Raw genomic sequence first — 14908 nt, 5'->3', positions numbered from 1 at the left:
ATCAGCTGTTCCTGAGGGTGCCAAAAAACGAAGCGCAAGCTCAGAGGGGACCGTGCTTTCGCTGTGGCAGCCCCTAAAATGTGGAACGATCTGCCTCTGCACATTAGACAGGCATCTTCCTTGTCTGTTTTTAAATCCCTTCTTAAGACCCATCTCTTTTCCATGGCCTTTGACACCTTGTAAGATGTGATTTTATTTTATTGTTCTATCTTATTTTATGTTATTTTATTGTTTATATCTGTTTTTATTGATGTTTTATGTATTTTAATTTATCTTGTGTTTATCACTTTTATCATGTACAGCACTTTGGTAACTTCTGGTTGTTTTTTAAAGTGCTTTATAAATAAAGCTGGATTGGATTGGATTTGATGTTGGAGGTGACACTTTAATGATTTACACGTCTGAGCCTTGAAGCTGAAGTCACAGTAAAGATTCAAGCAGCAGATACAGAGAGACTTTTATTTTGAAAAGGACCAGGTCTTCATTCAGCTCTCCACTCGTCTTCCTCTAATTTCTCTCTCTCTCTCCTCCTCTGGTCTCTGCCCTCAGTCCGGCTCATGTTACTGAAGCCCCGCCCTCTTGAGGTTGCAAACCAATCAGAACACAGATGTCGACCTGTGACTGTGACATGTTAGTGATAAAGAAATGTCTTCACAGAGAGAAGAGGAGAGGTGTCTCTGTGGAGGAGCAGCTGTCCAGCTGTGCTCTGTGTCAGGACGTCCTGAAGGATCCAGTCTCTACCAGCTGTGGACACTGGTTCTGCAGAAAGTGCTTCACCTCATACTGGGACCAGTCTGGTTCTTCAGGAGACTCCTCCTGTCCCCAGTGTGGACAAAGACCCAGAACAAGACCTGGACTGCAGACAGCCAGTCAGACCAGCACTGAACAAAGTGAGACTGAACATCTGTCTGCTGATGTCATCATTCTGAGACCAGGACCTGTTGTTTTATACAGAGTCATTTGTTACATCACACAGCATCGACCTTTAAGATGATTATAAATACCACAACATTAAAATCTTTTCTTTGTTGTCTTTAGTTTTTCTGCAGCTGATGAAAATTATCATCAGATTCTCAGATTCTCTTTCTTCAGTCTGACGTTGTCTCTTCTCTTTCAGCAGATAGTGGTCTGCAGGAGGTTTTACATCAACATAAGATCAGTCTGAGGAGCAGATGTGAACATGTGACTGAAGGAACTGATGGAACAGGAAGTGGAACCCTCCTCAACAGGATCTACACTGAGCTCCACATCACAGAGGGACAGAGTGAAGAGGTTAATACCCAACATGAGGTGAGGCAGCTGGAGACAACTTCCAGGAAGAAGACCCTCCATGATGCTCCAATCAGGTGCCACGACATCTTTAAAGTCTTACCTGACCAACAGAGAGAAGACGTCTCTAAAGTCTTACCTGTACGTAAGAGAGAAGACGTCTCTAAAGTCTTACCTGACCAACAGAGAGAAGACGTCTCTAAAGTCTCACCTGACCAACAGATAGAAGACGTCTCTAAAGTCTCTCCTGTCCAACAGAGACCCATCAGAGTGGTTCTGACCAACGGCGTCGCTGGCATTGGAAAAACCCTCTCAGTGCAGAAGTTCTCTCTGGACTGGGCAGAGGGCTTGGAGAACCAAGATGTCAGTCTGCTGGTTCTGCTTTCGTTCAGGGAGCTGAACCTGATCAGAGATCAGCAGTACAGTCTTCTCAGGCTGCTCCATGTTTTCCATCCAACATTACAGAAGGTCACAGCAGAGCAGCTTGCTGTCTGTAAAGTTCTGTTCATCTTTGACGGCCTGGATGAAAGCAGACTGTCACTGGATTTCAACAACAGGAAGTCTGTGTGTGATGTCACACAGGAGTCATCAGTCAACGTGCTGCTGACAAACCTCATCAGGGGGAATCTGCTTCCCTCGGCTCTCGTCTGGATAACTTCCAGACCTGCGGCGGCCAATCAGATCCCTCCTACATGTGTGGACAGGGTAACAGAAGTACGAGGCTTCACTGATGCCCAGAAGGAGGAGTACTTCAGGAGGAGATCCAGTGATGAAGAGCTGTCCAGCAGAATCATCTCACACATCAAGACGTCCAGGAGCCTCCACATCATGTGTCAAGTCCCAGTCTTCTGCTGGATCACTGCTACAGTTCTGGAGCACATGTTGACCACAGACCAGAGAGGAGAGCTGCCCCAGACCCTGACTGACCTGTTCTCACACTTCCTGCTGGTTCAGACACAGAGGAAGAAGAACAAGTACCATGAGGGACGTGAGACGAGTCCACAGGAGCTGACGGAGGCTGACGGGGAAGTTCTTCTGAAGCTGGGGAGGCTGGCGTTTGAACATCTGGAGAAAGGAAACATCATGTTCTACCAAGAAGACCTGGAGCAGTGTGGTCTTGATGTCACAGAGGCCTCGGTGTACTCAGGACTTTGTACTGAGATCTTCAGAAGAGAGAGTGTGATCTTCCAGAAAACAGTCTACTGCTTTGTTCATCTGAGCGTTCAGGAGTTTCTGGCTGCAGTCTACATGTTCCACTGTTACACCAACAGGAAGACAGAGGTCCTGGAGAACTTCCTGGGGAAACAACATGTTGATTTAACCCTGGATGACTTCCTGAGGTTAGCCATGGAGAAATCTCTCCAAAGTAAAAATGGTCACCTGGACCTGTTTGTTCGCTTCCTTCATGGCCTCTCTCTGGAGTCCAACCAGAGGCTCTTAGGAGGTCTGCTGGGTCAGAGAGAGAACAGTCCAGAAACCATCCAGAGAGCCATCAACAACCTGAAGAAGATGAACAGAGGTGATATCTCTCCTGACAGAAGCATCAACATCTTCCACTGTCTGATGGAGATGAAGGATCACTCAGTTCATCAGAAGATCCAAGAGTTCCTGAAGTCAGAGAACAGATCAGAGAAGAACCTCTCTGAGATCCAGTGCTCAGCTCTGGCCTACATGCTGCAGATGTCAGAGGAGGTTCTGGAGGAGTTGGACCTGGAGAAGTACAACACATCAGAGGAGGGACGACGGAGACTGATCCCAGCTGTGAGGAACTGCAGAAAAGCTCGGTGAGTCCAGACATGATCATTATAATTATTGATCAGTCGATTAGATTAGTGGCTGAATCAAGTTCAGATAAACACAGTTTTCATTTCTTCTCATGAAGTTGTGTTTTTTTCTGGAGCTGTTGTAAAAGCTGTGAGCTCCAACATGTAGATTCTTCAGTTGGTTGTGATTGTTGCTGTTAAATGAATTAAAACGGTTATTTTGTTTATTTGTATTAATTATTAGATGCTTCATTTATTTGTTCTGTGTTGTTTTGACTTTTGGTTTTATTCAAACCTGATGAAACAAATTAAAGCAGGACTCCACTGATCTCACACCTGAGTGTGTTTCCAGGTGTTTCCAGGTGTTGGTTAGTACGACTGCACACGAACCTTTAGTGGGATTCATTCTTCTTATACACACCAAAGCTCAACGTCATGTTTCCTGATGACAGTCTGTGAAAACCAGGCAGCAAACACAGATTAGATTGAATTGTTCACTGAGCTGAACTCAGAAGAAATGTTCTGGAGTCAGTTTAAAAACAGTGGACAGTAAAAATGTTCTTCTGAACAACATGTCTTCATTCTGACTCTGGATCAAATCACATGATGAAGAATAAACGTGACGTCATTTTCCCTCCTTCATCTGCAAAACAAAGATTCACATTAAAACTCTGCAGGTCTGAGAGAGTGATGAGGATTATTGTTTCATGTCAAACACAGTGAGAGAAGATGAGCTGAACCCCAGATGTGAAGATCAGATGTTCATCACATCATCATGTTGTGTCATCATATGCATCCACTGTATTTTTATTACAAATTTAATCTGATTTTATTCTAACAGATTTTATATTTTCTCTCATCACAGACTTGGTAGTTGTCGACTCTCAGAGACTCACTGTGAAGTCGTGGCCTCAGCTCTGAAGTCCAACCCCTCCCATCTGAGAGAACTGGACCTGAACTACAACAAGCTGCAGGATTCAGGAGTGAAGCTTCTGTCTGCTGGACTGGAGAGTCCAAACTGTAGACTGGAGACTCTGAGGTCAGTTCACTGACTGGAGCTGTTGTAGTTTTATATTCAGTTCAAATGTTTGAAGGTTCAGTTTTTCATTGGTTTGTATATTAGTGGGATTTCTGTGAGAGGATTTAAACAGTAAGTCATTTTGACAGCATGTTATTGAGCTGGTCAAAGGTCAAAGGTCATAGTTCATTCAGAGGGTTAGGAGCTGTTGATGAGATCAGTGTGATGATGACTGAGTGACCTGGCTCTGATGAAGCTTCCTAACAGACCAGCTGGATCAGCCACTGTAGCTGAACCTGAGCAGATATAATGTAGATCTGAGGTTTCACTCTTTGCTTGGTTCAGGGTCGGAGTTAAAAGCAGCTTCAAAGTGTGTGAGGTCAGTTTAAAGTCCTTTAGATCAGGCTCAGAGAACAGTGTCTCTGCCCCAGCTGATTTATGACTCAGTCTGATCCCCACTGTGGAGCCCAGTGACGGCTCATTAACATGAACACTGGGCCTCCATAGCAATGATCCAACTTCAGCTCATTAACTGTGTGTTGATGACTGACAGGTTCTTTTCATGTCGGCGTCACTGAGTCACATGTTCATATTTACATTACAGGAGTTTAGTTCCTCCTGTCCACACTGTCTGTGAAGCAGCTGATCACCTGACTCCACTGTCAGGAGATGAGACTAATGTGAAGCCTCAGCAGCCCGAGTCTCACAGGTCAGGGTCAGTGTGTTTCCTTGCTGAGCTGCAGTGGAGGGACAGTCTCTCACAGAGGGAGTTTCTACTGAACAGACTGTAACTCTGTCCACAGCCTCTGGATCTGAAGCTTCATTCAGCTTCAGCTCCTCAAGTCATTTCTGACAGTGTAGATGTGTCAGGAAGAGACCACTTCACAGTCAGAGTGGACAGCAGGAAGGATCAGTGCCACAACACCTGTCCATCACAATGTGACTGTTGTTTCACTCAGAGCTCTACAATCTGGACTTATACATATATATATATATATATATATATATATATATATATATATATATATATATATATAGATAGATAGATATAGATATAGATATAGATATTGATTCTGTATTGACAGACTGTTCTGAGGTCAGCAGCAGCTGATGAATCTGTGTTGACATGAAGAGGTTTATGAATGTTGTGCTGACATGTGGATGATGTGTGTAGAAGGCTGACATGATGATGATCCACAATAACAGAAGGACAAAGTCCCTCTACTCATTTTAGACAAAGATCATTGATTAGGACATATCTGATCCATTATCAATCATTTTAACTACTTCTTTTATTCTTTATTCAGGTTGAAGAACTGCAGTTTGTCAGAGATCAGCTGTTCTTCTCTGGCCTCAGCTCTGAAGTCCAACCCCTCCCACCTGAGACACCTGGACCTGAGTCACAACGACCTGCAGGATTCAGGAGTGAAGGGTCTGTGTGGTTTTCTGGAGAGTCCAGACTGTCGACTGGAGACTCTGAGGTCAGTTCACTGACTGTTACTGTTGTAGATCTTATATCTTTATCCCACAACTGAAGCTGATTTATCTTCACACAGAACTTGAATCATTCACTTTGATTTAATGATTGAACGACATTTTAAATCACTGCTCAAAAAAATGAAGGGAACACTTAAATCATACAACAGATCTTGATGAACGAATTATTCAAGTTGGGAATCTTTACTGATGAACTTTGTATAATTTGTTGAGAACAAAATGACATAACAACTATCAATAGAAACAAAAATCATCAACCCATTGAGGGATGGATTCACAATCACACTGAAAATCAAAGTAAAAGATTGAAATCACAGGCTGATCCAACTTGTGTGAATTTCATCACATCAACTCATAATGTGACTCAGCAGTGTGTTTGGCCCCAACGTGCCTGTTTACACTCCCCACAACGTCTGGGCATCCTCCTGATGAAGGGGCGGATGGTGTTCTTGGGGATCTTCTCCCAGACCTGATCAGGGCATCAGTGAGCTCCTGGACAGTGTGGTGGTACTTGGCGGTGTCGGACGCACCGATACATAACGTCCCATAGATTCTCGGTTGGATTGAAGTCAGGGGAACGTGAGGGTCAATCAATGGCATCAATGCCTTCATCATCCAGGAACTGCCTACACACTGTGGCCACATGAGGCCAGGCGTTGTCCTGCACCAGTGTCAGGTCTGACAGTCACTCTGAGGATTTCATCCCAGTACCTAACCCAGTACCGTTGGCTATGACATGGAGGTCTGTGAGACCCTCCAAGGATCTGCCTCCCCAGACCATCACTGACCCACCACCAAACCGCTCGTGCTGGATGATGTTACAGGCAGCACAATGTTCACCACGACGTCTCCAGACTCTTTCACGCCTGTCACATGTGCTCAGTGTGAACCTGCTCTCATCTGTGAAGAGGATGGAGCGCCAATGGCGGACCTGCCGGTTCTGGTGTTCTCTGGTGAATGCCAGTGGAGCTGCACGGTGCTGGGCTGTGACAGGTCCCACTAGAGAACATCAGGTCCTCATGCCGCCCTCATGGAGTCTGTTTCTGACAGTTTGGTCAGACACATTCACACCAGCAGCCTGCTGGAGGTCATGTTGTAGGGCTCTGTCAGTGCTCCTCCTGTTCCTCCTCACATAAAGGAGCAGGTACCGGTCCTGCTGCTGGGTTGATGCTCTTCTTCGGCCCGGTCCAGCTCTCCTCATGTAACGGCCGGTCTCCTGGTGTCTCCTCCATCCTCTTGACACTGTGCTGGGAGACACAGCAAACCTTCTTGTGATCACATGTTTGGATGTGCCATCCTGGAGGAGCTGGACTACCTGTGCAACCTGATTGTGCTGCAGGTCCCGCCTCATGCTCCCAGTAGTGACAAGGACACCAGCAACACACAAACCTAGAGAAGAATCGGTGACGAAGGATCAGGAGAGAGCAACTGTCTGTGGCCACCACATGTAAAACTATTCCCTTTTGGGGGTTGTCTTGCTTTTGCCTCCATTGCACCTGTTGTCACTTTCATTTGCACCAAAGCAGCTGAAACTGATTCACATTCACTTGTGCTTCCTAAATGGACAGATTGATATTTGTTTGTGAGGTGAAAGGATAGGGCCAGCTCCTCTAGGGTTTTAGCAGTAAGCAGGATGGTGTGTCGATCAGGACACAGGAAGGATCAATCTGCTTCAGGCTCCAGCAGGGTTTATTGTTGGACTCTCAGTATTGTCATCAGTCTGGAATAACAGTACATCACCATCAGACACTGGTATCTTAGCAACAGAACACAGAGTAATTACTGTAAGTTATTATTAAAGAAATGTCCATATTTATATGTTTATTAAATACACGACTTGTATCCTTTTCTGATACAAACTATATGAATATGCAGGACAAGGTCTTTTAACATAACATACATGCAGGATTTCACAAAGTAAGAGTATAATATTAATAGTGACCCAGACTGACAATATACAAATGAGAATATAATGATCCAGTTCAGTCATGAATCAAAGAGTCTGATCAGTTATTGATTCTGTATTGACAGACTGTTCTGAGGTCAGCAGCAGCTGATGAATCTGTGTTGACATGAAGAGGTGTATGAATGTTGTGCTGACATGTGGATGATGTGTGTAGAAGGCTGACATGATGATGATCCACAATAACAGAAGGACAAAGTCCCTCTGCTCATTTTAGACAAAGATCATTGATTAGGACATATCTGATCCATTATCAATCATTTAATCTACTTCTTTTATTCTTTATTCAGATTGTGGAACTGCAGTTTGTCAGAGATCAGCTGTTCTTCTCTGGCCTCAGCTCTGAAGTCCAACCCCTCCCACCTGAGAGAACTGGACCTGAGCAACAACAACCTGCAGGATTCAGGAGTGAAGGAGCTGCATGATCTCATGGAGAGTCCAGACTGTAGACTGGAGACTCTGAGGTCAGTGGGGGGGTGGAGGTGGAGTCAGTCCATGCTGCTCTCTGCAGTGTTGTAGTAAACTCAGTATCAGAGCAAAGATCCAGTGTTTCCTGTAAACCTCGTCCTTCTCAGTGAAGCTGTGAGAGGAGAACGGTGACAGGCTTCAGGATTGGACAGAAAGACAGAGAGAGGACAGTCGGCCAATCAGAGCAGCCAGAAGCTTGTTGTGATCATGTGTCTGAGTTGATGTGAAGACGTCTGTTGTCGTTGTGTTGATGTGGACAGGAAGTAAAGCTGATAACAGCTGACAGCCTCACAGATGAACAGAGACAGTTTGATCTGTCACTGCTCTGAGATCAGTCTGATGAAGACTCACAGTCACTGGCTCTAATCTCAGACTGATCTCAGAGCAGTAATGTTCCTGTGTGAAGGTCCAGGAGGAGATGATGGAGACTGGTTCTGACTGATGCTCTTCATCAGCCCACCTGAAGAGAACACACTGAAGCCAGTCTTCATCACTGATCACCACGGCAACTGATCAGACCGGTGTTTCTGCTGGAACCGCTTCCTGTCAACATCTGGACCTTACAAAATAAGAGCATGTTCCGTCATCAATTCTGATTACAACACGTTATAACAACAATAATAATAATAATAATAATAATAATAATAATAATTAACTATTTAAAATCTTCACGTCTTCAAAAGAAAAATAAAATGTTCCTTATAAAAAGTCTTAAAATCATCAGGTTTAAAAAGATGGAAACAGTTTGGTGAATAAAACACCTTGTGCAGGACGATCTCTGTGTCAGCTTCCTGCTGCTCAGATCCTACAGGAAGTTTCCTTACAACGGGCGTCACATGTTCCACTAGAGAACCAGCAGGGGGCAGAGTTTGTTTTGTGTGTGCTGGGATCCAGTGATGAGGATCTGATCCAACTTTCCCTCCAGTGACACAGCTGATGTCAGTGGAGGGAAAAATAACTCATGAGTGTTTCTGAGCAGTTTTACCAGTCAGGAGTTCACACTGTGTGAGCCGTGGCCTGTGAGTTTCACATTAAAACTCTGCAGGTCTGAGAGAGTGATGAGGATTATTGTTTCATGTCAAACACAGTAAGAGAAGATGAGCTGAACCCCAGATGTGAAGATCAGATGTTCATCACATCATCATGTTGTGTCATCATATGCATCCACTGTATTTTTATTACAAATTCAATCTGATTTTAATTCTAACAGATCTCATATTTTCTCTCATCACAGACTTGGTGGTTGTGAACTCTCAGAGTCTCACTGTGAAGTCGTGGCCTCAGCTCTGAAGTCCAACCCCTCCCATCTGAGAGAACTGGACCTGAGTAGAAACGACCTGCAGGATTCAGGAGTGAAGCTTCTGTCTGCTGGACTGGAGAGTCCAAACTGTGGACTGGAGACTCTGAGGTCAGTTCACTGACTGGAGCTGTTGTAGTTTTATATTCAGTTCAAATGTTTGAAGGTTCAGTTTTTCATTGGTTTGTATATTTGTGGGATTTCTGTGAGAGGATTTAAACAGTAAGTCATTTTGACAGCATGTTATTGAGCTGGTCAAAGGTCAAAGGTCATAGTTCATTCAGAGGGTTAGGAGCTGTTGATGAGATCAGTGTGATGATGACTGAGTGACCTGGCTCTGATGAAGCTTCCTAACAGACCAGCTGGATCAGCCACTGTAGCTGAACCTGAGCAGATATAATGTAGATCTGAGGTTTCACTCTTTGCTTGGTTCAGGGTCGGAGTTAAAAGCAGCTTCAAAGTGTGTGAGGTCAGTTTAAAGTCCTTTAGATCAGGCTCAGAGAACAGTGTCTCTGCCCCAGCTGATTTATGACTCAGTCTGATCCCCACTGTGGAGCCCAGTGACGGCTCATTAACATGAACACTGGGCCTCCATAGCAATGATCCAACTTCAGCTCATTAACTGTGTGTTGATGACTGACAGGTTCTTTTCATGTCGGCGTCACTGAGTCACATGTTCATATTTACATTACAGGAGTTTAGTTCCTCCTGTCCACACTGTCTGTGAAGCAGCTGATCACCTGACTCCACTGTCAGGAGATGAGACTAATGTGAAGCCTCAGCAGCCCGAGTCTCACAGGTCAGGGTCAGTGTGTTTCCTTGCTGAGCTGCAGTGGAGGGACAGTCTCTCACAGAGGGAGTTTCTACTGAACAGACTGTAACTCTGTCCACAGCCTCTGGATCTGAAGCTTCATTCAGCTTCAGCTCCTCAAGTCATTTCTGACTCTGTAGATGTGTTAGGAAGAGACCACTTCACAGTCAGAGTGGACAGCAGGAAGGATCAGTGCCACAACACCTGTCCATCACAATGTGACTGTTGTTTCACTCAGAGCTCTACAATCTGGACTTATACATATATATATATATATACACATATATATGTGTATATATATATATATATATATATATATATATATATATATATATATATATATATATATATATATATATATATATATATAGATATATATAGATATAGATATTGATTCTGTATTGACAGACTGTTCTGAGGTCAGCAGCAGCTGATGAATCTGTGTTGACATGAAGAGGTTTATGAATGTTGTGCTGACATGTGGATGATCCACAATAACAGAAGAACAAAGTACCTTTACTCATTTTAGACAAAGATCATTGATTAGGACATATCTGATCCATTATCAATCATTTTATCTACTTCTTTTATTCTTTTTTCAGAATGGAGGGCTGCAGTTTGTCAGAGATCAGCTGTTCTTCTCTGGCCTCAGCTCTGAAGTCCAACCCCTCCCACCTGAGAGAACTGGACCTGGGCAACAACAACCTGCAGGATTCAGGAGTGAAGGGTCTGTGTGGTTTTCTGGAGAGTCCAGACTGTCGACTGGAGACTCTGAGGTCAGACTCCATGTTTTATTTCTGTGCTGAGATGAATGTGATGTGAAAGTTGTGTTGACTCTAACCTGCAGACATGAGGCTGATATTACACTGATCCACACTGAGGATCTTCATGGTGAAGTCTGTTTTCTTCTTCTCTGGTTTTAGTCCAGTGACTGTTTCTCTTCAGATTTCACCTCATGACTTTTTAAAACAACAACAGAAACACATTTAATCTGTCAGACAATAACTAATCTATAATAAATAGCTGGTGGCTCCACCTCTTTTCTAAGGCTCTGAGATGTTTGTGAAATATTCAAACCCAACACGTCATAATAACAAGTTGTGTATCTGTTGGTTTCAGCACTTTGAAGAAGTTTGAGCAGTTTAATATTTGAAGTCAGTCAGCAGGTTTTTATGTCTCTGTGCTTCCATCAGCTGCTTCATTCAACATGTTTATATACATTTGTTCTCATGTCTCCAGAGTTCAGCCTCACATGTTTGTTGTCTTTGGAAACTTGAGGATCTTTAGTAGAATCTAATAAATGTGGCTGCACAACCTGAGTTTGTACAGATGGAGCCACAGGTGGAGCCGGCAGAGTTTAAGAGGTGGAGTCACTACGTCTTTATTGAAGCAGCAGCATGTTGTCATTAATATTAATGAGCTGTTTTCACTCTTTGTATTTGACTGTTTGAACCTGCTTCCTGTTGGTTCAGGTGTTTGACTTTCATTTTCTAAACTTCTACTTTCTAAAGCTTCTTCAGCTCTGAACAGATGATGAAACACTGAACGCTTCCAAGCAGCAACTTTGTCTCTGAAACTCACTTTTTATTCTTTATTCAGATTGATGAGCTGCAGTTTGTCAGAGATCAGCTGTTCTTCTCTGGCCTCAGCTCTGAAGTCCAACCCCTCCCACCTGAGAGAACTGGACCTGAGCGACAACAAGCTGCAGGATTCAGGAGTGAAGGGTCTGTGTGGTTTTCTGGAGAGTCCAGACTGTCGACTGGAGACTCTGAGGTCAGTTCACTGACTGTTACTGTTGTAGATCTTATATCTTTATCTGTGTGTGTCTGTGTGTGTGTGTGTGTGTGTGTGTGTGTGTGTGTGTGTATTTCCTGAGTCAGGACCAATCAAGATGTTTGTCCTGGATCTTTAAACTTTGATCCAGTTCAGTCATGAATCAAAGAGTCTGATCAGATATTGATTCTGTATTGACAGACTGTTCTGAGGTCAGCAGCAGCTGATGAATCTGTGTTGACATGAAGAGGTGTATGAATGTTGTGCTGACATGTGGATGATGTGTGTAGAAGGCTGACATGATGATGATCCACAATAACAGAAGGACAAAGTCCCTCTACTCATTTTAGACAAAGATCATTGATTAGGACATATCTGATCCATTATCAATCATTTTATCTACTTCTTTTATTCTTTATTCAGATTGTGGAACTGCAGTTTGTCAGAGATCAGCTGTTCTTCTCTGGCCTCAGCTCTGAAGTCCAACCCCTCCCACCTGAGAGAACTGGACCTGAGCAACAACAACCTGCAGGATTCAGGAGTGAAGGAGCTGTTTGATCTTGTGAAGAGTCCAGACTGTCGACTGGAGACTCTGAGGTCAGTGGGGGGGTGGAGTCAGTCCATGCTGCTCTCTGCAGTGTTGTAGTAAACTCAGTATCAGAGCAAAGATCCAGTGTTTCCTGTAAACCTCGTCCTTCTCAGTGAAGCTGTGAGAGGAGAACGGTGACAGGCTTCAGGATTGGACAGAAAGACAGAGAGAGAACAGTCGGCCAATCAGAGCAGCCAGAAGCTTGTTGTGATCATGTGTCTGAGTTGATGTGAAGACGTCTTGTCGTTGTGTTGATGTGGACAGGAAGTAAAGCTGATAACAGCTGACAGCCTCACAGATGAACAGAGACAGTTTGATCTGTCACTGCTCTGAGATCAGTCTGATGAAGACTCACAGTCACTGGCTCTAATCTCAGACTGATCTCAGAGCAGTAATGTTCCTGTGTGAAGGTCCAGGAGGAGATGATGGAGACTGGTTCTGACTGATGCTCTTCATCAGCCCACCTGAAGAGAACACACTGAAGCCAGTCTTCATCACTGATCACCACGGCAACTGATCAGACCGGTGTTTCTGCTGGAACCTGGAAAGCTGATGTCAGTGGAAGGAAAAATAACTCATGAGTGTTTCTCAGCAGTTTTACCAGTCAGGAGTTCACACTGTGTGAGCCGTGGCCTGTGATTGGACGATCTCTGTCCAGACAAGTAGGACCTTTAACATCTGTCCAGAGGTTTGGTTTGAATATTTTCAGGTCTGTGAGCTTCCAGCTCAGTGTTCACTCCAACACGTTAACATGAGAGCTGAGAGGAAGCAGGCTACGCTACACAGCTGCTGCACATCTGGTCTGAACAGGACTGAAGTCCCTGCTGCATCACTGACTGACAGCTGCTGAAGTCTCTGAGATTCATCATCTCTGCTCTTCTTCTTCTTCTCTACAGCTGGAGGTGATCTGTCTACAGAGAGTGAAGAGGAGAGGAGAGCTTCATCCAGCAGTGACTGACAGGAATCAGAAGAAGTGGAGATGACTCTCAGTGCTGAAACACACACTTCCTGTTTGTGTTGCTCTCAACAGTCTGAGCTTCACAAAGAGGGACTTTCAGTGTAAAATGACTTTAACTCTGAAGCTGAGTTTGACTCAAACGGTTGAAGCCTCGTGTTCTTCAGCTGAACTTTAGGAGATATTATTGTAGGAGGAACATGTTGTTGTTATCCTCCATCTCTTCATCAACGCTGTGACCAACAGCTCTGTCAGTGTGTAAATAGACGTGACGTGTTTTCAGACAGGCTGTCCATTATAATGTAGAGTCAACAAGTATCATTGGTCGTGTTGGAGGAAAACATGTTAAAGGACTGTAAAAGAAAAGGCAAATATCTGGACTTTATCATTTATTTATCTCTGGATCTCTTGAGTCCTCTGAAGCTAAACGCCAAGCTTGGAGGAGAGAGGATTTACAGGAAGACATTTCATTTGAGGAGTGGGAAGGAGCTTGTAAAAAAGCTCAAACACAAACAGCAAACACCCGCCTCAGACTTTTGCAGTACAACTGGCTGATGCGCACATATATTACCCCAGAAAAGCTGAACACATTTAAAAGTAACATTCCTGATTTGTGTTTTAAATGTAGACAGTCCAAAGGAACATTTTTACACTGTGTGTGGGAATGTGACAAGATAAGAAGGTTCTGGGAAGAGCTGAATTATATGATAGAAGAGATTTTATCTGTACAATTAATATTGTTCTTTTCAGGTTGTTTCCCTAAAGAACATCATTTAGGAAGAAAGAGCAGATCCTTATTGATCTATGTTTGTCACAAGCAAAACAGATGATAGCACTGTCTTGGAAAAGTGTCCATAGACCAAGTGTTGGTAAATGGTTCAAGGAATTGTCTGTATGTATTTTTTTTGTTTGTTTTTTATTTTGCTTATTATTATTTCTCTCTTCTCCTTTAATTTATCTGTATTTCTCCTGAGCTTATCTACTGTCTGACTTATGTACTGGTTGTTTGAAAAAGTAATGAGTGTTTCAAAAAAACAAGTGGAATTGGTTTAATTCATCTTTAATTAACCGACTTCAAATCATCCTTTATGGTAAATAATGTGTTTTATATTTACTTCCTGTTCTTACAGCCTGATCTGTGACTGATGTTTAGTTCACCTGTTTTTATAGCAGAATAATAATTCACTGTAAATTCAAATGTAACTTTATTTTATCACAATAAAAAGACAGTGAAGGAGGCAGTAGAGTCTCAGGTCTTCCTTTCTGGTTGGATGGAGCCAGAACAACCTCCACCAATCAGAGGTTGAGTGCAGCCTGAGAGGTAAAACCCAGGGCTGAGAAAGTCCACAGACACCGACTGCTGCTGTAAAGGTTGTTGCTGCAGGTAGAGAAGTAAAGACAAACCCAGGTGAGAGCATCAACACCTTCATCAGCTCGTCCTCTCTCATTGGCTGAACAGTCAGAGGACACAGCTGAGAGGTTTCAGTGAGGAAGTCACAGTCAGA

At 43.6% G+C, this 14908-nt stretch overlaps 1 protein-coding gene across 1 annotated transcript in view; it reads left to right on the top strand.

Moving 5' to 3' along the window:
- The window catches only part of LOC130180037 (NACHT, LRR and PYD domains-containing protein 12-like), an 18926-nt gene extending 4282 nt beyond the window's left edge, over positions 1 to 14644 (top strand). Inside the window, exons 4-14 of the mRNA XM_056393320.1 lie at positions 658 to 890; positions 1118 to 1392; positions 1528 to 3053; positions 3898 to 4071; positions 5358 to 5531; positions 7801 to 7974; positions 9213 to 9386; positions 10689 to 10862; positions 11686 to 11859; positions 12283 to 12456; positions 13345 to 14644. Coding sequence (XP_056249295.1) covers positions 658 to 890; positions 1118 to 1392; positions 1528 to 3053; positions 3898 to 4071; positions 5358 to 5531; positions 7801 to 7974; positions 9213 to 9386; positions 10689 to 10862; positions 11686 to 11859; positions 12283 to 12456; positions 13345 to 13354 — 3262 coding nt within the window. The 3' untranslated portion in view covers positions 13355 to 14644. The remainder of the gene's footprint in view (positions 1 to 657; positions 891 to 1117; positions 1393 to 1527; positions 3054 to 3897; positions 4072 to 5357; positions 5532 to 7800; positions 7975 to 9212; positions 9387 to 10688; positions 10863 to 11685; positions 11860 to 12282; positions 12457 to 13344) is intronic.
- The last annotated feature ends 264 nt before the right edge of the window (positions 14645 to 14908 follow it).

The sequence above is a fragment of the Seriola aureovittata genome, chromosome 13 (genome assembly GCF_021018895.1).
Source record: "Seriola aureovittata isolate HTS-2021-v1 ecotype China chromosome 13, ASM2101889v1, whole genome shotgun sequence".
Taxonomy (NCBI): domain Eukaryota; kingdom Metazoa; phylum Chordata; class Actinopteri; order Carangiformes; family Carangidae; genus Seriola; species Seriola aureovittata.
The sequence above is the reverse complement of the archived record's forward strand: the minus strand, read 5'-3'. Positions and strand labels throughout refer to the sequence as shown.